General features: G+C 37.9%; 1 protein-coding gene and 1 non-coding gene across 2 annotated transcripts; one reads left to right on the top strand and one right to left on the bottom strand.

Annotated features, from left to right (window-relative positions):
* The first annotated feature begins 1,040 nt into the window (after nt 1-1,040).
* On the top strand, nt 1,041-23,230 carry DDX52 (DExD-box helicase 52). The gene is made up of 15 exons (XM_020885170.2): nt 1,041-1,164; nt 2,239-2,437; nt 5,884-6,014; nt 7,378-7,563; nt 9,433-9,576; nt 10,572-10,683; nt 11,683-11,755; nt 12,258-12,461; nt 15,330-15,420; nt 17,047-17,169; nt 17,290-17,440; nt 17,615-17,690; nt 18,899-18,970; nt 19,529-19,621; nt 22,431-23,230. Exons 1-15 carry the CDS (start codon nt 1,078-1,080, stop codon nt 22,486-22,488), a joined length of 1,800 nt encoding a protein of 599 aa, XP_020740829.2. The 5' UTR covers nt 1,041-1,077; the 3' UTR covers nt 22,489-23,230.
* On the bottom strand, nt 6,769-6,841 carry TRNAM-CAU (transfer RNA methionine (anticodon CAU)). The gene has a single exon. It is a non-coding gene; the product is annotated as a tRNA-Met (tRNA).
* Nucleotides 23,231-25,977: the final 2,747 nt, after the last annotated feature.

Genomic DNA, 25,977 nt, shown 5'->3' with positions numbered 1-25,977 from the left:
CTGTGCTGAGATAAATTGTTTTCATTGAGCAATAGATGAAAAAGTACTTGAACTTTCACATTTCATGAAAAATACTTATTTTTAAAGAGCAGACACAACTGGAACAACAAGCTGCTTCTGCTATGAGAGAATTAGGGACCAACTCCATCAGTGGGCACAGCAGACTCTCAGCCCTCATCTCTTCACTCCACATTTGCTTTTCTTGAATGTAAAGGAGCCACACAATTTAAAGTATTTCTCACACTCTATGGTTGAATGTGTATAACTCAATAAGTTAAATGCTTGTTTGATATGATCCCATTGTACCATTTACATTTTGATGACTCCTAAATTTATTTTTCTAGCCCTGACCTTTTCCCCTGAGCTTCAGACTCATGGAATCAACTACCCACTTGGACTTAACTGCCACTTTAAATCTATGAGGCATCTTAACATGCCTAAAACGTAACAATTAATTTCCACCTTCCATGCCTCATCCTCACACAAAATAGCTGTTCTTCCTTCAGTCTTTCCTAGCTCAGTAATCGGCATGTCACTTACCCCAGATTTTAAAACAAAAACCTAGGAGTGATTCCTCCCTTACACTCACATGAAATTCATCAGGCGCACTTAGATCTGGCTCCAAAACGCATCTCAAATTTACACATTTAATTCCATCAGCTCAGATACCACCCTAGTCTAAGCCACCACCATCATTTCTACTTTGACTGATCTCCCTGTTTTCATTCTTACCCTTGTCTCATTATCACTTTTCTGATACAGGAATTATTTTGCTTGTTGGTTAACATCTTCTATCACCACCAAAATGTAAGTTTCTTGAGGTGAAATTCGTGGAGTGTTGTTTACCAAACTATCCCTAAAAGTCTGGAACAGTGAGTGCCTGGCATAAGAAGATCTGGATAAATTTTTATTTAATCAAACAAATAACATCACACCAGTAAGTCAGTAAACCTGCCCGACTTCTCACAGCCAGGAGGCCCCGCCCTCCTCCCGAGCCACTTCCGCTCGCCCTAGGCCTTCTGGGAGAGGAAGTCCTCTGCGCAGGAGCTGTGAGACCGCGGAGCTTTCTGGGTAAAGATGGATGCTCACGATCTGTTTCGCCGGCTCGGCGCGGGTGCCAAATTCGACTTGAGACGCTTCTCGGCGGACGCAGCTCGATTCCAGGTATTGTGGGCAGAAGCGCGAGTAACTGAGTAAGGAGTGGGAGCCGGAGAAATTGCCGAATGCTGGGGGAGCCCGCACTCGGAGACCCCGAGGCCTGGTTGTGGGGCATTTCCCCTCCTTTGGCGTTCAGCTTATCGCAGCCTTCTGAATGAACCGTTTCCCTGTCCTAGGCTTGGTTGGGTCTAGCCGGGAAACGTTTCACCTCCACTCAACCGCCCTGGCTGTTGTTGAGTTTATTCAAAGCACCGTTAGAATCTTACTCTCAAAAATTATCTTTTCTCCAAAACTGATGGAAAAGAATTTGAAAAACAGCAACAACCCCAAACGGAGAGAACAGATTATTTCCTGGTGATCTTCCCGTTTGTCTTGGCTTGCGTGGGCATGGTTCTTTTTATTCTCGCTACTCCGCGGCGTATTAAGTAATGAGAAGAACGATTTGAAATGGGCCATCTTACAGAGGGAAGTAGTGAGTGATAAATCGAGAGAAGTTGGGGCCCAGTTGTGGAAAATCTTGAATATCAACTTTAGTGTTGGGACTAGAGACATTTTTGTGTGTGTGCCTCACCTGTGTTTCTTCTTTCTTTGACGGTATAGTGTAGTTGTTAAGAGTTTGAACTCTGGAACCAGATGATTCAAGTTCAAATCCTGGGCCTTCCAGTTAGCAGTTTTGAGACTGTGGTGAAGTTACTTAACGTGTTAATAGCTCGATTTTTCTCATCTGTTTTGCTGTTTACCTTGTTAGGGTTGTTGAAAGAAGGAGGAATTTAATATATCTAAACATGCTTAGAAATCTGTCTGATTATGCAGTATTAGGATTATGCAGAATAAGTAAGCATAAGTGTTATGCTTATAAGTGTTAGTTGCTGTTACGATTATTATTATTACTGTTAGAAGGTCAGAAAAGGTATCATCTTGGATTCCATTTGCCCGAACTCTTGTCAGCTCAACAGATATTTGGTGAAAGACAATAAAGATAGAGAGTCATTGTACCCACATCCTTACTGTCAGTGCTGCTAGAGTGATAACCATGCCAAATCTGTCCATAGATTTCATTTAAAATTTTTGGGGTTTTAGATAGGAAAAAGGAAATATGACCTTGATTCCTCGGAGGTGCTACAGGGACTGGACTTTTTTGGAAACAAAAAGTCTGTCCCAGGTGATTGTGGAGCATTAAGAACTCATCAGGAGCTACAAGATGAAGAGAAGAAAGAAGAGAGCCAAATTGAAAGCAAGAGGGAGCAGAACAGGAAAAAGAAGAAGAAGATGACTTCAGGTTAGGGCTTGATTTATGGTTTTTGTCTTTAATTTTTTTTTTTTTCATTTACAGAAATACTAGAAGCTTACGGTTATATGTCAGACAATATATTGCTGTTTGTCATTTGATAGCATTTAAGTTGTTTCAAGGTATTTGTGATTACAAATATTGTTACAGTAAAGATACTTGTAAGCATATCTTTTTATACAGGTGCTGTTATTTCTGTAATTAGCATCCCCAAAGTGGATTCAGTGGGCCAAAGGGCACGCACACTTCTTCCTTTGAACAGATAACTGCAAAATGACTTCCCACAGCCACGACAATGATGAATACTGTTCGTCTTTTTTTATTTCCTCCCCATTCTAATAAGTGAAATGTTTTTATTTATATTTTCTTGATAACTGGTGAGATTGAACATCTTTTCATAGGCTTTACTGGATATTTACATTTCACGTTTTGTGACTTGTTTGTACTCTTTGGCTATTTTTCACAAGGTGGTTTTTTTTTTTTTTTTCTGTACTCAACTGTAGGGATATTTGTCTTTTTCCTTGTTCCTCTATTAAGTTTCCCAGCCATTTTACCTTTTTGGTAAAATATATACCTACACATGATTTTTAAAACTTATTTAATCAGTTTCTTAGATATTTTTGTAGAGATAGTTTATTGACATGTATTTATACCTACCTTAAAAAACATGAATGATTGCATACTCTATGTGCTGTTCTGTTCTGAACCTTCCTTACCTCTACCCCCTTTATAACAAGATATAACAGTATATCTTGGAATTTGTTATGAATGAGTAGGAAATGCGCTGCCTTTTTCATTTTAATACAGCATCATATCCCGTTATACATTCCATTATTGATTTAACAAGTTCTTAAGTGGTGGGCCTTTAACTTATTTCTCTGCTTTTGCTTTTACATTGTTGCAGTAAATGTTATTCTACTTTGGGTGTATGTGTGGGTATATCTGATAAATTCTTGAAAGTGGGATTTCACAGTTAACAGATAAACTTATTTTAAATTCAGATATTTGGGAATTGTCCACCAGAAACATGGTATCATTAGGAAGTCTACTGCTTTGTTCATTGAACCATAGCATAGTATCCCGTTATATGTTGTAGGGATGTTCCATAATTGATATGACAAGTTTCTGTGTTAGGCACATTTACTTTGTTTCCACACTTTTGGTGACAGTGTTGCAATAAAAGTCATTTTACTTTCCTGGCTACAAGGAAGTTTAATAAAGCCTTCCATCAAGATGAATTCTAAAAAGACCTGACACCAGCTTAGGAAAAAGATTCAAATATTGGGCAACCAGAGACACACAGATATGTCCTGTAATCATTTAGTAGCAAGTGCGGATAGACATAAAGAGTTTTAATTGGAGAATTCAAGGTCTTGTGGATTAGTAATGATTCAGGTCTATTAATGCCAACTGTCTCCTCATAAAAGTGAGCATAATTTTTTATATTTTTAAAAAGTCATTCCAATTGGTGATGCCCACCAGCAGTATATGAGAGTTTTCTTTTTCTATTATTATAATTGACCTCCTCATGTAGTATTGCCCTTTTTTATTACACTGTTCATCTGTTCCTTAATTTGTTAGAGAAGTTAGCTCTAGTCTAGCATACTGTGTTTACACATGTTTTCTAGTCTGTCCTGTCATAATCTTATTTATTTTTGCCATTTTATGTGTTACGTGTATCTTTTCCTTTATAATTTGTTTTTGCTTTTGTGTCCTAAGCATTAAACTTAATTTTTAAAAAAATTCTCCCATACTTTCTTATTTGTAGTTTCATTTTGTTATATTGAAATCTTAGGCCCTCTGGGATTTTATTTGGTGTAAGGAGTGAATAAGGAACTAATTTAATTTTTTTTCCAGATAGCTAGCCGATTGTCTTAGTATATTGATAATCCATCTTCTCCCCATTGGATTCGGATACAGCTTTTATTGTAACTTATTTCCCATATATATTTGGGTCTTTGGGTTCTGTTCTGTTTCATTTACTTCTGATTCTGTATTCATAAACCAGTACAAGCTTGTTTCAATTAACATGGCCTTATGTTATAAATGGGCTTCCCTGGTGCCTTGGATAGTAAAGAATCTGCCTGCAATTAAGGAGACCCAGGTTCAATCCCTGGGTTGAGAAGATCCCCTGGAGAAGGGAATGGCAACCCACACCAGTATTCTTGCCTGGAAAGTCCCGTGGACAAAGGAGCCTGGGGGATCAGAGTCCATGGGGTCGCAAAGAGTCGTACACAGCTGAGCAACTAATACTATATTATAAATCCCAGTAGAGTAGTGTGGCATACCATGTTTATTGATTGAGCAACTGGATACTTTCTCCCTAAAGTGAGCTATAGGATCAGTGCAAATCCAATTAAAACTCTAGTAGGCTTTTTTGGTAGAAATTGAAAAGAATTAAAAAATAATAATGATAAACATACACTTACTATGTGATCTACCTGTTCCGCTCCTAGAACTTACCCAACAGAAAGGAAAACCTGTGTTCTCACAAAGACTTGTATACCTGTGTTCATAGCAGCTTTGTTTGTAATAGCCAAAACTATGAAATGACCCAAATGTCCTTGGACAGTGGAGGATAGACAGATTGCATATCCATACAATAGGATACTCCCGGTAAATAAAACGTTTAAAATTATCGACACATGCTCCAACATAGATTGGATGAATGAATCTCAGGATAACTATACTAAATGAAAGAAGCCAGACTAAATTTAGTACATACTATATGATTCCATTTATATAAGATTCCAGGAAAAAATTAAAAAGTTAATTAGTCAACAATGAGAGAAAAAGGTTGTTGCCTAGGAATGGAGTAATGCATTATAAGGGGCTACAAGGAATTTGGGGAACTGATGAAAATGGCCTTAAATGTGTTGATGGTTTAATAGGTGTATTGTTGCTGTTGTTTAGTCACTCAGTTGTGTCCAGCTCTTTTGCAACCACATGGACTGTAGTCCGCCAGGCGCCTCTGTCCAGGGGATTTCCCAGGCGAGAATACTGGAGTGGGTTGCCATTTCCTTCACCAGGGGATCTTCGCAGGTCAGGGATCAAACCCATGTCTACTGCATTGCAGGTGGATTCTTTACCACTGAGCCACCAGGGAAGTCCAACAGGTATATACATAGGTCAAAACTCCTCAAATTGCATACTTAAAATATATGCAGTTTATCGTGTCTGTTGTGCCTCAGTGAAGTTGAAAAAAATTTAAAAGAAATTCCAGAAGTAGTCTTTACTAATTACTATTCTTAGAATTTTTCAGCTATTCTTACATATTTATTTTTCCAGGTAAACTTCAAAGTCAGCTAGGCCAGTTACCAAAACTTTCTAGTTGTATCAACTGTTACTTTTTCTTTCAGTGTGAAGGTGTGGCCTGTTTGTGCCACCTAAGAATGTTGCAGTTAAAATCTTTCAATTTTTTAAAAAATGTATTTTAGAAATTACTTCTCAAGAAGAAGTTTCTACTATACAGTGGATATCATCTGTGGAAGCAAAGATTGAAGATAAAAACGTTAAAAGAGAAAATAAACTAACCTCAGGAAAGTTAGAGCAGCTAAGAAAAGAAAAGGTGAGAAAAATATTTTCGCCCTAATAGTTTTTCTGGCCTTGTGCCTTTTTCACTGTGCTTGGGTTTTTCTATTCATCAAAGTGAGTATGATTTTGTTAAGATAGAAGGTTATTGGGTACATGAGACAAGTGCTAGGGCCTGGTGCACTGGGAAGACCCAGAGGGATCGGGTGGAGAGGGAGGTGGGAGGGGGGACTGGGATGGGGAATACATGTAAATCCATGGCTAATTCATTTCAATGTATAACAAAAACTACTGTAATGATGTAAAGTAATTAGCCTCCAACTAATAAAAAAAAAAAAGATAATAAAATAGAAAAAAAAAATAAAAGCAGAGACATTACTTTGCTGACCAAAAAAAAAAAGATAGAAGGTTATTTATAGTCTAGATTTTACTTTAATGAAAACTTAAAGTAGCCTTTATGCTGTGGTTGAAATTTTTAAAGTTTAAAATTCTTGATAGTATCTTGAAATCTTGAAACTTAAACAGGGTCAAATTTGATAATGTGTTTAGAATTAAATTTTTTTAATTTCTTATTTCCCTTTGATAAACATAAAATTGGCCCACTTTATCCTTTATGTTAAACTCACTGGTTTTGAAAAATTTCACGTGACAGGGACGTCAGAGTTGGAATTCTTTTTTTTTTTAATATTTATTTATTTATTTGGCTGCACTAGGTCTTAATTGTAGCATGTGGGATCTTCAGTCTTCGTTGCAGCATACAGGATTTTTTAGTTGCAGCATGTGGGATCTATTTCCCTGACCAGGGCTCAAACCGGGGCCCCCTGCATTATGAGTGCAGTGTCTTAGCCACTGGACCACCAGGGAAGTCCCGAGAGTTGGAATTCTTAAGAAACCTGTTTTGTAATTTGGAACTAGGAGGAGTGGAATTCAGAAGAGACAACAAATATGCCATTGTCGAGTTTGCTGCACTCCTGCCGTGTTGCACATGGAATATTGTTCAGCTCCTTTGGTAATCCCGAATCCAGAATTTGGCTGTCTGGATCAGAGAGTGGGAAAAACCAAAAAAATTAAAAAATCAACATCACTTGACTCTTTCAGTGGCATTCAGTTTTAATAAGTAGAGTTTAGAGTAGATCGTTAAAAAGCATTGGCTCTTGTGTGCCAAGTGTTATTCATGGCATTGACACATTAAGTGTGGAAAGTGTGGATAGATAGGTTTCATTGTTAGGAAGCTCATCCTTCTATGAAAGGGTAGAAATTGTACCTAGTATCTGTCTCTTTTAGGGCCTGGAATTTAACTAGACGGCTTCATATGCTACTAAAGCTTATTTGAGAAACTTATTACTGCTTTACAACTTCTGACAATGTATTTTACCAAATCCCTTTGTTTTACTTTTCAGCTCAACTTCTTCCGGAATAAACATAAAATTTATGTCCAAGGAACTGATCTTCCTGACCCAATTGCTACATTTCAGCAACTTGACCAGGAATATAAAATCAATTCTCGACTGCTTCAGAACATTCTAGATGCAGGCTTCCAGATCCCTACACCAATCCAAATGCAAGCCATTCCAGTTATGCTGCATGTGAGTGTGAAGGCCTCGAAGTGTGTGTGTGTGTGTGTGTGTGTGTGTGTGTGTGTCATTCTCTTTCCTCTGTCTTTGAGACCTTCCCGTCTGCCTTATCTCCCCTTGTTGAAATCTTTGCCATCCTCTAAACTCCATCTCTAATGCCTGTGCCTCCATACAGTTTGTCTTGATCACTACTACTTGATGTGATTTTTTTCATTTACCAACAAACACTCTTGCCCCTAACACCTAATTCTCCATGTGTTTTCTTTTTCTTGAAACATTTATCTTACACTTTTTACTACTGTGTATTTGCACTAACTACACGTACATTTTCCATTTAACGAAAAGTGTTCATCTTCTGAGGATAGGGAATATGTTCTGTTTATTCATCAATGATTTGGTTTATAATATCTAAGAAGTATTTCAGAAGTACTGAATTCTTGTATATAACCTGCAGCTTGTGGGATCTTAGTTCCCCAACCAGGGATTGAACCCAGGCCCTCAGCAGTGAAAGCACAGAGTCCTAACCACTGGACTGCCAGGGAATTCCTGTATCCCAGTACTTTTTATTATTGAACTATATTTAAATACCGAAAAAATACATAGATGTCAAGTGCACAGTTTAGTGAATTTCAGCAGTTTCATACCCTTTCCCTTCGGTCCCCACCCCCCCTCACCCAGAGGTGAGCACTCTTCTGCTTTGTGTTGTTTAATCTCTCGGTCGTGTCCGGCTCTCTGCAGCCCCATGGACTGTAGCCCACAGGCACCTCTGTCCGTGGGATTTCTCAGACAAGAATACTGGATTGGGTTGCCATTTCCTTCTCCAGGGGATCTTCTCGACTTAGGGATCAAACCCACGTCTCCTACATTCCAGGTGGATTCTTTACCACTAGCCACCAGGGAAGCCCTGTTCTGGTTCTTAGCACCATGTATTATAGAATTATTATATAAGTGGAATCATTCATTATGTATTCTTTTATTTTTGGTTTCTCTCTTTCACTCTGTGTACCTTTTTTGAGATTCTTCCATGTTGCATATATCAATTTGTTACTGATATATGATAGGCTGAGTAGTATTTTTTTGTATGAGTATACCATTATTTGTTTATGTACTGTTGACAGAAGTATGAGTTAACTTAGATTTTTGAAATTAAGTTTTTCTGAGGTTTCTTTTTGTAGTGGTGAGAGCTGACTTTTTCTTACCACATAACCAATACAGCCTCCCAGTTCTAGTAGCCAAAGGGTATGAGTTACCTCCCATCTCATCCATATTAATCCTTTTCATTTTCTTTGGGAACTGAAATAAGAATATATTTGAAGGATGTTTTTGACTGATGTTACAGCAAATTTGCTTTAATTTTCATTAAGATGTTGTATGTGTAGTGACCTTAGCTGAAAGCTTTAAAAAAGCGCAGTGACTTTTTGAAGATCGTCACCTATAAATGATTGTCACTGGTGTTATCACCACTTTTTATTTTACTTTTAGTCCTTTAGTTATTTATTAAAATTTTCCATGAGGATGGAGCAATGCAGATATCAGGACCAAAAGTTGGTTTTCTGATTTTGTTTTGATAAAGAGGTTTAGGGAAAAGGAAAATAGAAATAATGGGAATACGGTTGTGAATTATCTTTGGATTTTAGTTATTTACTTTCTTTACCCAGTTCAAATTAACTTTAGTGATAATGCTCAGAAACTCCATTGGGGTGGTGGTAGCAGAGATGGGTGATGTTAGAAAAGCAAATATCGGAGAAGTTAAACGAATGATGGGAGTGTGAGTGTCTGGACTTACTATGTATAATTTTATTTTTATGGCTGGTAGCATTATTTGACTAGCACTGAAAAATGTATGCACTCTTCCTTGTACTTAATGTACTCTGTTTTTAGGGTCGAGAACTGCTGGCTTCTGCTCCTACTGGATCTGGAAAGACTTTGGCTTTTAGCATTCCTATTTTAATGCACCTGAAACAACCCACAAATAAAGGCTTCAGAGCCCTGGTTGTATCACCAACGCGAGAACTTGCCAGCCAGGTATAACCTGTATTTCTGAAGAGAACGTGTTTGCCGGTCATCTTTCTTCTTTGAGGGTAATAGAAAGGTCCGGAAGAGTAAGGCCCGTGTCTTTGTCATGGTCAAGTATTGTGGACAAAGCACACTTCTTGGTATCTCACTGCATAAAGTCTTACAGTTTTCTAAAATATGATGATCTTAGCATTTATACTTTGGTATATGCTCTAAGATCCTTGTCGTTGGAAGGCTACTGTAACATATGTCTGTTAGTCACTTAGTCAAGTCCTGCTCTGCAAGTCCATGGTCTGTAGCCCACCAGGCTCCTCTGTCCATGGATTCTCCAGGCAAGAATCCTAGAGTGGGTTGCCATTCCCTTTTCCAGGGGATCTTCCTGACCCAGGGATCAAACCCGGGTTGTGTGCATTGTAGGCATCTTAGGTGTCTGAGCCAGCAGGGAAGTGGTCTGTAATACATAGTTCCTCTTTAAAACATTTTTTTCTCACCTTAAAGGAAACTTCATCTCAGTTTTTGAGAAAGTAAAGCTATACTCTGATCCATTCAACTCTCCCAGTGTGCTTAATGTAAATACATGCCAAGTATGAAACCGTTTTGAAACCGTACTTTATTCTTCATATCAATGTATAACAAAAACTACTGTAATGATATAAAGTAATTAGCCTCCAACTAATAAAAATTAAAAAAAAAATAAAAAATAAAAACAATAAAAAGTCAAGATACAGTGCTAAAAAAAAAAAAAAAATAATAATACAGAGTTGAAGAGTTTTGATTTTATCTCTTGAAACTGGTTTGCTAGACCTGAAGAAACCATGAATCTTATTTGGCATTGAAGTTCCAAAATGCCAAGATTTCAGGTTAATGTACAGATTATCATAAGCTTAATTTCAGGTATTCATTCATGGATTGATACTAGATTTATTTTATAAATACTAAAAAAAGTGAGTATACATCTTATCCAAGTATTTCAGCAGCTGATATTTTTATCATTTCTGTTTTAGATTCACCGAGAGTTAGTAAAACTATCCGAGGGAACAGGATTCAGGATACACATGATCCACAAAGCAGCAGTTGCAGCCAAGAAATTTGGACCTAAATCATCTAAGAAATTTGGTAAGGGATTACCAGGTGGCACCAGTTGTAAAGAATCCACATGCCAGTGCAAGAGACTTGGGTTCGATCCCTGGGTGGGGAAGATCCCCTGGAGGAGGAAATGGCAACTGACTCTAGTATTCTTGTCTGGAAAATTCCATGGACAAAGGGACCTGGCAGGCTACAGTCCCTGGGGTCACTGAGCCTGACACAACTGAGCATGCATGCTAAAGGATGGAAGTTGTAAATTCAGTTCAGTTCATGCTTGAAATGTAAGAGATTTGGAAATTACAAATATCTGAATTGCCACCTAAAAATTCTTAAAGTGTAGTTAGTTTGATTTTTAGAAAAGCTGAAAGAGATCTCCTCTCACTTAGTAGCTACATAAATATATACCAGGGGTTCTCCAGCTCACCCTCCACCCCAGGGATATTTGGCAGTATATGGAGATACTTTGTCACAGCTGGGGAGAGGTGCTACTATTAGAGGGATAGAAGCCACAGACACTATTACACATGCTGCGATGCACAGAACAGCCTCCTACAGCAAGGAGTTGTCTGAACCAAAATGTAGTACTGAGGCTGAGAATCCCTGCTTTATTCTATTGATTGTTAACCTGCCATGGGAATATTTTGCAGATCAGGCTGGCTTACATCCCTGCTCTTAACATCCACCAGGGAAACTTTTACTTGGCTTTTATCTTGAGCTTTTGAATAAAGTTCCATTTAAGGAAAGTATTTTCCTGAAAAACAATGTTTGAAAAGCAGACTGTTGGATTATTGTATTCCTGCCTCTTAGAGACCAAGAAGGCAGGTCAAATAAAAGGAGAGTAAGGACTTAGTAGTTTGTGCTATGATGGATTAAAAAAATATGTACATTAGTTTGTTGTGTTATTGGTATAGTGCATATCACCACTTCTCCCCACTTGAGGTTATTAACTGAAATGCAGGGGGCTTAATCCTCTAGTTCAAGACAGATGAATGTTGTTTTGCAATTTGTACCATTTGTTTTTCCTTACAGATATTCTTGTGACTACTCCAAATCGATTAATCTATTTATTAAAACAAGATCCTCCAGGAATAGACTTAACAAGGTACGTTACTTTAATAATGTCTTTTATGTGTGTTTTTTATTAAGTTGATTATATTTTGTCTTCAACTATAATATAATACTTGTATTATTGCCCTTTGGAGCTTGCTATCTGCCAGCTTTCAGTCAGTGTTGGTGCTGAGAAAAAAGTAACTATCTGGTCTGAAATAAAGTTAACAGATTCTGATAAGCAATTAGTATAGAGTTCCCCTAGAAATTTTCACATCTTTCAGCAGTGGTGATGAACTCCATCACCAATGCCAGTGGAACTTATGTCATTGTCAGTGGAACTTCATATCCTTTGGGGTAATGGAATAGGTACATTAATTTATGTTGATCTTCTTTTACCTTTTTATTGCTTATTTTTCTTGTACCTTTTCCTGGTACAGTATGTGGATCTGAGAAGCATCATTGTGGTTTGACTTCTTCATGTGTCCCCGCAGTTTAGTGACGTGTCCTGGATCTTTCAGTTCAATAAACCACAAATTTTTGTTGTTGTTTCTTAGTGTTGAATGGCTGGTAGTAGATGAATCAGATAAACTGTTTGAAGATGGCAAAACTGGGTTCAGAGACCAGCTGGCTTCCATTTTCTTGGCGTGTACCTCCCACAAGGTGAAGAGAGCTATGTTCAGTGCAACTTTTGCCTATGATGTTGAACAGTGGTGCAAACTGAACTTGGACAACGTCATTACTGTATCCATTGGAGCAAGGTAATTCTTCTTCCATTATCCCACTGATTAAAAAAAAAGTCATTATTTTAGACTAAAGGAGACGGGTTGTGTGGCCTAAGATTAATAAAGAGTTTTATTGAAAGAAACATATTCTTTAAAGTCAAGTTTGATTAAGGATATTCTATGTTAGAATAATCTAAAGGGACATTCTCATGTAGTCATGTAGATATTACTATCATCATGCATTTAATTGATTTTTCCCTTCCATAAAGTATTACCATGAGTTCTGTGGCCACCCAGAGGATTTAATCTCTTTGATGGCTTAACTCAGTTGGGCTGAGAGTAGGAAGCTGATGTTACTGAGCCACTTGATTTATAACTCCTTTTTAAAAATATTTTGGGGCGCATTTATGCTAAATGATAGAAAAAAAGTTTTATGAAATTATAATACTGCCCCTTGATATACTGTAGTGCAACCCATGAAATGGAATGGAGCTTCCCTGGTGCCTCAGCAGTAAGGCATCTGCCTGCAATGCAGGAGACCTGTGTTCAGTTACTGGGTTGGGAAGATTCCCTGGAGAAGGGAATGGCAACCCAGTATTGTTGCCAGGAGAATGGAAATAGTAAAAGTGAAGATCATAGCTGTAGAAGAAGTGCTTGTAATAACAGATTCACCATAAATATAATTTTGAAGGAAGATAACAGAATGGAAAAAGTATTTATACATAGTGTAGTATATTACAGTGGCTTATAGAGTGTTAATAAAACCTTTAGATACCTCGCTCCCAACTATCTGTCTATAAGTAAGCCTTTGCTATCATTATGAAAAAAAAATTTAGCCATATGAAGCAACCTTTAAAATGTTCTCATTTTACCCAGTAATTTTACTTTTAGAAAGATTTTGTAAGGAATTGGAAACATGAAAATATATGACTGGAACACAACAAAATATCAATGTTTATTGTAAAATGGTAGAATTGTGGGCAGCTTATTGTTTATGTCTTTATTTTTTAAGTTGAAATAACATTTTAATAATTGGAACAGAACATTTAAAAACTTAAATAGACATTTCTCTCAAGAAGGCATCCAGATGTCCAGTAGGCACATGAGAAGATGCTCAACATTACTAATTATAAGAGAAATGCAAATGAAAGCTACAATGAGGTACCAACTCACACCAGTCAGAATGGCCATCATCAAAAAGGCTACAAAGAATAAGTGCTGGAGAGGGTGTGGAGAAAAGGGAGCCCTCCTGCACTGTTGGTGGGAATGCAAATTGGTGCAGCCACTACTGAGAACAGTGTGGAGTTCCTTAAAAACTAAAATTAGAGTTGCCATATGATACATCAGTCTTACTCCTGGGCGTATAGCCAGAGGAATCTAATTTGAAAAGATACATGCACCCCCAGTGTTCATAGCAGCACTATTTATAAAAGCCAAGATGTGGAAATAGCATAAATGTCCACTGACAGAGAAACGGATAGAGATGTGATGTGTGTGTATACACACACACACACACACACACACACACACAATGGAATGCTACTCAGCCATAAAAAAGAATGAAATAATGCCATTTGCAGCAACATGGATGGACCTAGAGATTATACTAAGTGAAGTAAGTCAGAGTAATAAATATGATATCGCTTATGTGTAGAATCTAAAAATGATACAAATGAACTTATTTACAAAACAGAAACAGATTTATGGACATAGAAAACAAAGTTACGAATACCAAAGAGGAAATTAGGGGGGAGGGATAAAGTAGGAGTTTGGGATTAGCAGATGCAAACTTCTAAAGGGAAAATACATAAACCACATATAATTACCTATAATGGAAAAGAATTTGAAAAAGTGTGTGTGTATGAAACTGAATCACCAGAGAATTTGACTTAAAGCTCAACATTCAGAAAACTAAGATCATGGCATCTGCTCCCATCACTTCATGGAAAATAGATGGGGAGACAGTGGAAACAGTGTCAGCCTTTATTTTTTTGGGCTCCAGAATCACTGCAGATGGTAATTGCAGCCATGAAATTAAAAGATGCTTACTCCTTGGAAGGAAAGTTACGACCAACCTAGATAGCATATTAAAAAGCAGAGACATTACTTTGCCAACAAAGGTCTGTCTGGTCAAGGTTATGGTTTTTCCAGTGGTCATGTATGGATGTGAGAGTTGGACTGTGAGGAAAGCTGAGTGCCGAAAAATTGATGCCTTTAAACTATGGTGTTGGAGAAGACTCTTGAGAGTCCCTTGGACTGCAGAGATCCAACCAATCTATCCTGAAGGAGATCAGTCCTGGGTGTTCATTGGAAAGACTGATGCTGAAGCTGAAACTCCAATACTTTGGCCACCTCATATGAAGAGTTGACTCATTGGAAAAGACCCTGATGCTGGGAGGGATTGGGGGCAGGAGGAGAAGGGGACAGCAGAGGATGAGATGGCTGGATGGCATCGCTGACTCAATGGGCATAAGTTTGGTTAAACTCCGGGAGTTGGTTATGGACAGGGAGGCCTGGCGTGCTGCGATTCACAGGGTCGCAAAGAGTCGGACACAAATGAGCGACTGAACTGAACTGACTGAGCTAAAATTTAAAAACTTTGGTGTAACACAGGGAGCACTGTGACAACCAAGAGGGATAGGATAGGGAGGGAGGGGACATATGTATACTTGACTGATTCACGTTGTTAAATGGCAGAAACCAACACAACATTGTAAAGCAATTATTCTCTAGATAAAAGTAAATTTCAAAAAACGTTGTCTTTATAAATAGTTAGGTACTTATATTGACAATGGAAAAAGTCATTCTGTTGGAGTTACGTGTAAATTTTTTCATTTATTTAAAATTTATGGGGGAAAACAAAGATTGGCTCTCACAAACTGCAATGTATGTTTTCTTCCTCAGGAATTCTGCAGTAGAGACGGTAGAACAAGAGCTTCTCTTTGTTGGTTCAGAGACTGGAAAACTACTGGCCATGAGAGAACTTGTTAAAAAGGTATATTTGGGCTGCATTTTCAAATTTTGATGAAGTTCACCAAGCCTTGTATTACTAAGGGGAGGCTGAGCACATTTTCCTGCATCGTGTTTAATAATCCAGTGGCAAATCAGTAAGAAGCACATTGGAGCAACTCCTCCCAAGTGGGAGAGGCTCACCTCTTAGAATAAAGTTAAATTTTCTGTTCCCAGCTCAGGGTATGCTAGGAAAAGACCTAACTGATGTCCCGAAAGCTTCCTTTTTCCACATCTGTGAACTGGCAGACCTTAGAGATACTGGGCGTTCAGTTCCTGACCACCACAGTAAAGCCAATATCATAATTAAGTGAGTCACAGGAATTTTGGGGACTTCCCAGTGCATAGGAAAGTTGCATTTACACTGTGCTGTAGTCAAGTGTGCAATGGCATTGTCTGGAAAAAATAAACAATGTACACACCTTAATTAAAAATACTTCATTGCTAAACCTGCTAACCATCACCTTCATTGTGTCATGTTAGTCACATCAAAGAGGACTGATCACAGCTCACCAGGGCAAATATAATAATTATGAAAAAGTTGGAAATATTGCAAGAATTACCAAAATGTGCTACAGAGACAAGAAGTAGGCAAATGGTATTGGGAAAAAAAATGGTGTCAATAGACTTGCTTGAATGTAGGGTTAGCCACACACCTTTGATTTATGAAAAACCCATTATCTGCAAAGTGCAATAAAATAAGAGTATGCCTATATATTGAAATATCCCCCCACCACTCTGCTGCTTTCATGTAGAACTGGGACCTTACATGAGTAGGACACTAGAGTGGGGTTTTTTGTTTTATTACTGAATTAATACAAATATAGTACTTAGACTAGTGCTTGGCACATTGTGCTGTATTTGTTAGTTTTGCTAATAATGATATCACTTGGCAATAGGAAATGGGAGGTTTTCACAGATAACTTACGTAGGATTATACTCCAGGGATTTTTAGCCATGTATGAACTTGAGTTTTGTGAACCTTCTGAAATTGTGTGAATGTCTGGTTGCCTATTAGACAGCTTCATATCTTTCATTAGATTCTGAAAGGATGTGTGGACCTTAATAACAAGGTCAAGTCCTAATGCTGACAGTTGAAAATATAGAAAGCTGGTTTGAGAGAGAAACAGGGTTTGATGATACAAAATGTAAAAATCATTTGCTTAGAGCTGGTAGTTATAACTTAAATTTTGTCTAACTTGATAAGATAAAGATTATTTTGAGAGAACTGAGAACCAGGGACTAGGCTTTGGGAAATACCCACAGTCAGGATAAATAATGGATTAAAGTGACAATTACTTATATTTTAAGAAGGAACAAAAATGTTCTGAGGCACAGAAGCAAACATGATTATTTCAAGGAGTGGACATCCATTGCTGTAGAAAGGTGAAGGGGGATTAATTAGACAAGATTTTGGGAATGAACAGAATGGAGAGTACTGCTCACATTGAGTAGGAAAAGGCCATTGTAGAGAATGGATGCTGAGGAAGATGGAGGCAGACTTAGACCACAGGTCTGAGAAATTTAGCAATTTCTAAATTGAAATGAATTAAAACCTTATGAAATGATGCAGTTATACTCTTAGTTATGGGTTATGTGTGCTTTCTTTTAGGGTTTCAATCCACCTGTTCTTGTTTTTGTTCAGTCCATTGAAAGGGCTAAAGAACTTTTTCATGAGCTCATATATGAAGGTATTAACGTGGATGTTATTCATGCAGACAGAACACAGCAACAGGTAAAGTCAAATGTAAACTTTCAAAGCAACAAAGAACAACTAAGCACTGGCATTTATGAAGCACTTGTTTTTCATTCCCAGACTGGTACTAAAACATTTGTTGTATGTTCTGTTAACCAGAGAGATAACACAGTCCACAGCTTCAGAGCAGGAAAAATCTGGGTTCTTATTTGTACAGCCTTGCTGGCCAGAGGGATCGATTTTAAAGGTGTGAACTTGGTTATCAACTATGACTTTCCAACCAGCTCAGTGGAATATATTCACAGGATAGGTGAGTCATGTGTTCCCACCCCCACCCCCCACTCATCTTGTCTTAGCACGTCTTCAGCATGTTCATTTTCAGTACTATAAAAGTCCAGTGACTTGTATATTTGAATCTTGAAAGTCCCATTCCCCTCAAAAATGAGTTTTTTTGTTTGTTTTTTAATGGTCTGATTTCTCTTAGGTCGAACTGGGAGAGCTGGGCGTAAAGGAAAAGCTGTTACATTTTTCACTGAAGATGATAAACCATTATTAAGAAGGTAAATTAGGAGAAATAGCTTAGCATTAAGCTGGCAAAATTGGTTCATTATTCTTGTACACAATTAATAGATAATTACAAAATGGCTGTGTCCCAAATTCTGTTATGATATTAGTCAACCAAATGTTAGCCATGAAACAAAAATGATCAAAAGGCTTCGTTTTTGTCTTTCCATTGTTAGATTTTGGAAGTATTCACAAGAGAATATTCGTTTAAGTTTCAGACTCACAGAATTGTCCCAATAACATCACTTGATATTAATCACAAGGTAATATTAAGGTTTTTGGATTAGTGAATAGTTAAAGTTAATCCCTGAATCTCTTATGTTACAGCCTAGTCAAAATGATGTGTTAGCATGGTGTATTCTTCCATTACTCTTAGGAGCAGATGGAGTTTTATCTTTAGTCCCAGGTCACCTGTCGTAGAGGAAAAACTGTTTTAGAAACACAGTCCAATATTATTCAGTTGTAGCCCCTTGAAGCTGGGTAACCTATGATAGATACATTTTTAGAATCTCATCTTAATATAGCCCATCATCATAGATGTTAATGTAAAAGCTGAGTTATATTTCCTCCACTTGGGCTGCCTACAGAAATGTTAGGCTGATGATAACTGACAGCAGTTCATATTTCTAACAGATGAAATCAAGCTGTGGATGGAGGTGGTTTGTACATTGACCTGTTTCTCGGTTGTGACAGATTTTGATTTGTGCCTTCTGAGCCTTGGCTCTGTCAACCTTGGTTTTGTCGTGAGCAGACTTTCATGTGACGCATAGGGGACTATTCCAGCAGCTTTGATTCACCTGAGTTTCCTCAGCAACCCTAAGCATGTGACTCTGATGACCCCCCATGTCACTGTGTGCACTTCAGTTTTCTTTTCCATCTGGGAAATGGGGATAATGATGATATTTACTACAAAAGCTTGTAAGGATTGAATAAGTGACTATAAAGACTGGGCTGTGCTGGCTAGGGCATGTTGAGTAGAAGCAGCTGCTATTAAAATTATTCATCAGTATGTTGGTTTCAGTCCAGCAGACTGTTCTCTCAGTAGTCCGATATGATTGCTATTGGTAATAATTTACCAGAACACTTCACTGGATTACTTTCCTGTTTGTGTACTCTTAGTTCCTCTTCTATTGTGCAGAGGGTTTCAGTACATAAACAACAGTTTGACAAGATACAAATTTATGTTTACCGGTACCTTTTTCAGTGTTGCCAGTGTTATCCAGCAAGCTGGATGCCCTGTCCCAGAATACATAAAAGGTTTCCAGAAACTACTAAGGTACAGTCTTAGATTTACTTGGAAGTTTTTCTCTGTTTGCATGTACATTCTTACTTTCACACTCGTACATTATAGTTCTATCAACGCTACTATTTTAGAACATTTTAAAGTAAAAACTTTCCTCTTAAATATTTGTGAATACGGTGTGTTCTTTCCCTGTCAGTTTTTCATCCTTGAAATTTTAAGTACTCAGATTTTTAAAATATTATTAAATGTGAGTGAAATATGCTTAGATTTTAATTCGTAAAGCTAGTAAAAAAATAGTTAATTGGCCAGAATCAGACTCTAGTGCTTATTGGCAGAGACAGTATGAGAGTGACACATATTTTAATCATAATCAATGCCTTTTTAAAAATTGGTTGAATTTATCATCTCTCTGGATTACTGCTCTGGATACTATTAGGTAAACTAGTATATTAAAGTGGATACAGTGTTGTCACTATAAACCAGTAAATAGATGAACAAATTTTGTGACCAAAAACCAAAACTAGTTTTATTCTTAGCTCTCTAAAGTAAGTTGCACTTAATTCAGTTCTTTCTTCTCTTTGTAACTTCCAGTAAACAAAAGAAAAAGATGATTAAGAAGCCCTTGGAAAGGGAGAGCATTAGTACAACTCCAAAATATTTTTTAGAAAAAGCTAAGGATAAACGGTAAGTATATGGTAAAAATTAGTTTGACTCTGTCATATTCATATAACTTGGGCATTATTTTTCCTTAGGATAGATTTTTAGAAATAAAATTTGATGGGTCTACAGTCTGCTATAGAGAAGGCAATGGCAACCCCCTCCAGTGTTCCTGCCTGGAGAACCCCAGGGACAGAGGAGCCTGGCGGGCTACAGTCCATGGGGTCACAGAGTCGGACATGGCTGAGCGACTTAAGACACATGCATGCACTGTCTCCACACAGCCTGCATCTGGACACACTACTGAGACCACTTGTTAGGACTGAGCTCACATCAGTGGAGTCTTTCTTGAAGCTTTGTATTCTGGGCAGGATTTCAGTAGGATTTACACTGAAGCGTGTTGAAACATCTCTGAAAAGTATGACTTGGGTAAATTATAAATTTATTTATATGTAAATTATAAACTTATTTACATATTTATATTAAATTAATGCAGATTTATTTATATATATATATTTTTACAATGTACACAGGACTACCCTTTTTGCCTATCACTACTGGGAAATCATGATCCCATATGGGTAGACTGAAATATTCTCCATAGTACTATTCTTTCCACTGTTTAAGGAAAAATGACACTAAATTCTGTCAGTACCAGTTAAGATATAACATATATAAAATGTGGGAATTTACCAAGTACTTACTGTCCATCTTTAGCCTTCCTGCATATATCTGTATTATATATGTACTGGATACATAATATGTAGTAAGGTGTACAAAGGATGTAAAATGAGACCCCTTTCCTGAAGTTGATGGCTCAGAGGATAAAGCGTCTGTCTGCAATGCAGGAGACCTGGGTCCGATCCCTGGGTCGGGAAGATCCCCTGGAGAAGGAAATGGCAACCCACTCCAGTATTCTTGCCTGGAGAATCCCATGGACAGAGGAGCCTGGCGGGCTACAGTCCATGGGGTTGCAAAGAGTCGGACACGACTGAGCGACTTCACTTTCACTTTCCTGAAGTTAGGGAAAGGAGATTAGTATACATGAAAAAAATAGTTAGAAAATATTGTTAAGTAAAATAGAAGCTAGAGAAGGGAAAAATCATTATGAATTGGTCATTTACAAAAAGTTTTACAGAAGTAGAATTATCTTCAGGGATAGGTAAAATTTAGGCATGTAGAAGGAACAAGGTGAACCCAGGTGAGAAGACTGGCCTGCACTTTCCTTCTGAGTGAAAGAGTCAGCCTGACATTTTGCATTAATTGTGGGAAGTCATGTTCAACCCCAGTATATGGCATGTAAAGAGTGTCCCAAGGGTTTAGTGGTTTTAAGCTTTAGTAACTTGGGAGGAATAAATGTTACAACCTTACAAAAACACATCACTGGAAAGATTAATTTGTACCTAATCAGTTTTGTGCCTTATTAATGCATTTTTAATTTTTCTTCTTTGTGGCAACAGTTCCTGGGTGGATTGGTAGAGGATTAGTAGACCAGTGCATTGCTACAAGAGGTTGCCCTGCTGTGTCACCTTATCTGTCTCACTAGACTTTTTCGTGCAATGAGCTGCTTCTGAATTGTTGCATGTACATCAGAACCTCATTCTTGGGTGATGGTAAAGCTAGGATTGAAAGTGCAAGCAGCTAAGGAAAGTTTTTACAAAGACAGAAAATCAACTCGAACATAAGATCGTGGCTCTGTTGAACTGTAATAAGAAATATTGATATTTTAGATTATATTTTAATTGTTGATTTTTTTTTAATGCCTCAAAGTTATTAAAACTTATGGCTGCACTAAGACTTTGAGGACACTTGATATAAATCTGTCCCTAGCCCCTGCTTAAGATGCTTTGGTTGTCTTATTTTCTTCACATTTAAAAACCATACTTCTTAACATAGCATACACACAAGAGCTGATCTGACACCAGCTTACCTTTCCACTGCAGATGTTGCTATAATGATCCTACCCACACCCGTGGCCTCAGCTCTATGCTGATTACTCTTTTAAGTCCATATCATCAGACCCTGCTTCCCAACTGAGTAATAAACCTAAATCCTGTTGCCTAGTGGACCTCACTTCAGGCACTACAAACTCACCCTGGTGTAGTAGAGGGTGGAGGAGCCTGGATTTGGAGCAAGAAGAACTGGCTCTAATATCACCTCTTCCTGTGTGATTTTGAACAAATCACATCTTTAAGCCTCTTTCCTCCTATATATAATGGAAATAGGTATATAAATAATAACTCTGCCACTCACTGTTGGTGAAGGATTAAGTGAGTTGATTTGCATTACTCTTCTGTAGTATGCAAATGTTGTTTCTCAAAAGTTTTTTTGTTTGTTTGTTTTTGTTTTCTCGAAAGTTTTTTCTTGTGTTAAGAGTTAGTTGATGGCATTCACCGTTCGCCAAGCTCTAAAATCAGAATATCGGAGTTCAATCCTAATATTATCAGTGTGTGATGATCTGCAAGTCACTCAACCACTCTACCTCATTTTCCACATCTGTATAAGGAGGATACTAATAGAATCTTCTTAAGTTAGAAGATCTGAGTTGATACATACAAAACACTTGTAACAATGTCTAGCACTTAATGGATGTGAACGCTCTTTATTGGGTCAGAATCTGTCTTTTATGCCATGTTGTAATGTAGTTTATTGTGGTATTTCTGTCTCACTTAGGCGGATGTGTTTTTCTAAAGGGCAGAGAGACAATTTTGTGTTCCTAATGTCTCACATACTTAGTCGTGAAGGTTTCAGTAAATGTTTATTTGTTAAACTGGTAGAGCTTTGGAAAGTACATATATCTAAAATTTCTAATGCAGCTTTCCTTTCATTGTCACAGGAAAAAGGTCACTGTTCAGAACAGCAAGAAGAAAGAAGCTCCTGAGGACAAAAGTTAAAAACAGACTTTTAAAAGAACTATATCACAAATGTGATTTTATAATTTCAGCATGAATTTTTTTTCATGGAATATATCGTCTTATAATCACCCGTACCAAACATTTGAAGTCAACCACAAGAACGTGGGACTAATGAAAAATGATCCTAAATTCTCAATGTATCATGTCAAGTTTTAATTCATAGGTGATTTTTAAATGATTATACAATGGAAAAAACATTCATTGACATCTGTGTGGTTTGAATCCTGAATGATACTTCTTATAGAAGAACCAAAGCTTATACTAAAAGTAACAACACACAAATGTGGTGAGCTGGATTTTTCCCTTCAAGTATGAAGGAAGGTGTTGCACATGCTGTGGAGAGGCATTTGGAACCACATTGCAAAGTAAAGTCTTGAGATTGAATTCCCCTTCCTACCCACTCTTTTTGGGGTGTGGTGGGAGGGAAATGGACAAGAGGCAACACAAGCTGTCTACCAAGAATAAACCTACTCATCTCTCTATTTCGCTGTTTCTAAATTTATTGATGACTTTTTGTAGTAGGAGCCATAACAGCAAGATTCCTTTTTTCCTCCCATACAGCAAATTCCCACTGGCTGTCTATCTTACATATGGTAATATAAATTTCCATGATTCTCTCTCTCTACATCTCACCCGCTCCTCCCCTCTCCCCATGTCTGTGAGTCTATTCTCTTACGTCTGTTTCTCCATTGCTGCCCTACAAATAAATTCTTCAGTATCATTTTTCTAGATTCTGTATATGTGTTGATATATATTTATCTTTCTCTTTCTGACTTACTTTACTTTATGATGGGCTCTAGGTTCATCCACCTCATTAGAGCTAACTAATGTGTTCCTTTTTATGGCTGAGTAATATTCCATTACTCAGAACTGGACATGGAACAAAAGACTAGTTCCAAATAGGGAAAGGAGTATGTCAAGACTGTATATTGTCACCCTACTTATTTAACTTATGCAGAGTACATCATGAGAAATGCTGGACTGGATGAAGCAGAGCTGGAATCAAGATTGCCGGGAGAAACATCAATAACCTCAGATAACACAGGTGACACCACCTTTATGGCAGAAAGTGAAGAACTAAAGAGCCTCTTGATGAAAGTGAAAGAGGAGAGTGAAAAAGTTGGCTTAAAGCTCAACATTCAGGAAACTAAGATCATGGCAACTGGTCCCATCACCTCATGGCAAATAGATGAGGAAACACTGGAAACAGTGTCAGACTTTATTTTTCTGGGCCCCAAAATCACTGCAGATGGTGATTGCAGCCATGAAATTAAAAGACACTTACTCCTTGGAAGGAAAGTTATGACCAACCTAGACAGCATATTAAAAAGCAGAGACATTACTTTGCCAACAAAGGTCCGTCTAGTCAAAGCTATGGTTTTTCCAGTGGTCATGTATGGATGTGAGAGTTGGACTATAAAGAAAGCTGAGCGCAGAAGAATTGATGCTTTTGAACTGTGGTGTTGGAGAAGACTCTTGAGGGTCCCTTGGACTGCAACAAGATCCAACCCATCCATCCTAAAGGAAATCAGTCCTGAATATTCATTGGAAGGACTGATGTTGAAGCTGAAACTTCAATACTTTGGCCACCTATTGTGAAGAACTGACTCATTTGAAAAGACCCTGATGCTAGGAAAGATTGAAGGCAGGAGGAGAAGGGAATGACAGAAGATGAGATGGTTGGATGGCATCACCAACTCAATGGACATGAGTTTGAGTAAACTCTGGGAGTTGATGATGGACAGGGAGGCCTGGTGTGCTGCAGTCCATGGGGTTCAGAGTTGGACACAACTGAGTGACTGAACTGAATATTCCATTATGTATATGTACCACAACTTTATCTGTTCATCTGTCGATGGACATCTAGGTTGCTTCCTTGTTCTAGCTATTGTAAATAGTGCAGTGAACAGTAGGATACGTGTCTTTTTCAATTTTGGTTTTCTCAGGGTATATGCCTTGGAGTGGGATTGCTGGGTCATATGGTGGTTTTATTCCTAGTTTTGTTTTTTTTTTTTTAAGGAATCTCCATACTGTCTTCCATAGTGGCTGTATCAATTTATATTCCCACCAACAGTGCAAGAGCATTCCCTTTTCTCCACACGAGATTCCTTTTATATGGCTGGTTATTCAAGTTCCCTAGGCTTTTAAATTCTTTGGTCTGTTAAATATCTCTTAACTTCATCAGTAACCTAGCTCAGACCTTACCTGTCACAACGTTGTAGCTACCAGAATATGGTCAGCTTCTCCTTTTGTTACTTCGTTTTCTGTCATTTAACCCTGTCTCTTTCCATTCAAGATGACTTTGCTAGAAAACTGATAAACATTTTATCCTGGTAAGGTAGAATGTCCCTGTTGCTTGATAACACCACTGGTAGAATTCTCCTACAGCTTATCTTTCCTGAGGCTTTATGGCCCTTCATTCCAGTTAGTATGCAAGTCTCTGCCAAGGGTAAAGGATTATGATTATAAAGTGCTACAGACTATTGACTTATGCAGATTTTTCTCAATTGCTGGTTTGGTACAAGTAGTGAAGGTAATGGAATTCCAGTTGAGCTATTTCAAATCCTAAAAGATGATGCTGTGAAAGTGCTGCACTCAATATGCCAGCAAATTTGGAAAACTCAGCAGTGACCACAGGACTGGAAAAGGTCAGTTTTCATTCCAATCCCAAGGAATGCTCAAACTACCGCACATTTGCACTCATCTCACACGTTAGCAAAGTAAATGCTCAAAATTCTCCAAGTCAGGCTTCAACAGTATGTGAACCGTGAACTTCCAGATGTTCAAGCTAGATTTAGAAAAGGCAGAGGAACCAGATATCAAATTGCCAACATCTGTTGGATCATCAAAAAAGCAAAGAGAGTTCCAAAAAACATCTACTTCTGCTTTATTGACTATGCCAAAGCCTTTGTTTATCACAACTAACTGGAAAATTCTTCAAGAGATGGGAATACTAGACCATCTGACCTGCCTCCTGAGAAATCTGTGTGCAGGTCAAGCAGCAACACTTAGAACTGGACATGGAACAACAGACTGGTTCCAAATCAGGAAAGGAGCACATCAAGGCTGTATATTGTCACCCTGCTTATTTATATGCAGAGTACATCATGAGAAACGCTGGGCTGGAGGAAGCACAAGCTGGAATCAAGATTGCCAGGAGAAATATCAATAACCTTAGATATGCAGATGACACCACCCTTATGGCACAAAGTGAAGAAGAACTAAAGAGCCTCTTGATGAAAGTGAAAGAGGAGAGTGAAAAAGTTGGCTTAAAACTCAACATTCAGAAAACTAAGGTCATGGCATCTCGTCCCATCACTTCATGGCAAGTATATGAGGAAACAGTGACAGACTATTTTGAGGGGGCTTTAGAATCACTGCAGATAGTGACTGCAGCCATGAAATTAAAAGACACTTACTCCTTGGAAGGAAAGTTATAACCAAGCTAGACAGCATATTAAAGAGAAG

Source organism: Odocoileus virginianus, chromosome 17 (assembly GCF_023699985.2).
Source record: "Odocoileus virginianus isolate 20LAN1187 ecotype Illinois chromosome 17, Ovbor_1.2, whole genome shotgun sequence".
In the NCBI taxonomy this organism is placed as follows: Eukaryota; Metazoa; Chordata; class Mammalia; order Artiodactyla; family Cervidae; genus Odocoileus; species Odocoileus virginianus.
Note: the sequence above shows the minus strand (reverse complement) of the source record. Positions and strands in the feature narration are given on the sequence as shown.

Bases quoted from the DNA above. Each gene is read 5' to 3' on its own strand.
- DDX52 (XM_020885170.2), top strand. From the start codon at position 1,078: ATGGATGCTCACGATCTGTTTCGCCGGCTCGGCGCGGGTGCCAAATTC. The intron at 15,421-17,046 runs GTATATTTGGGC...GCTTTCTTTTAG, and splicing joins TGAGAGAACTTGTTAAAAAG to GGTTTCAATCCACCTGTTCT. The intron at 19,622-22,430 runs GTAAGTATATGG...TCATTGTCACAG, and splicing joins GAAAAAGCTAAGGATAAACG to GAAAAAGGTCACTGTTCAGA.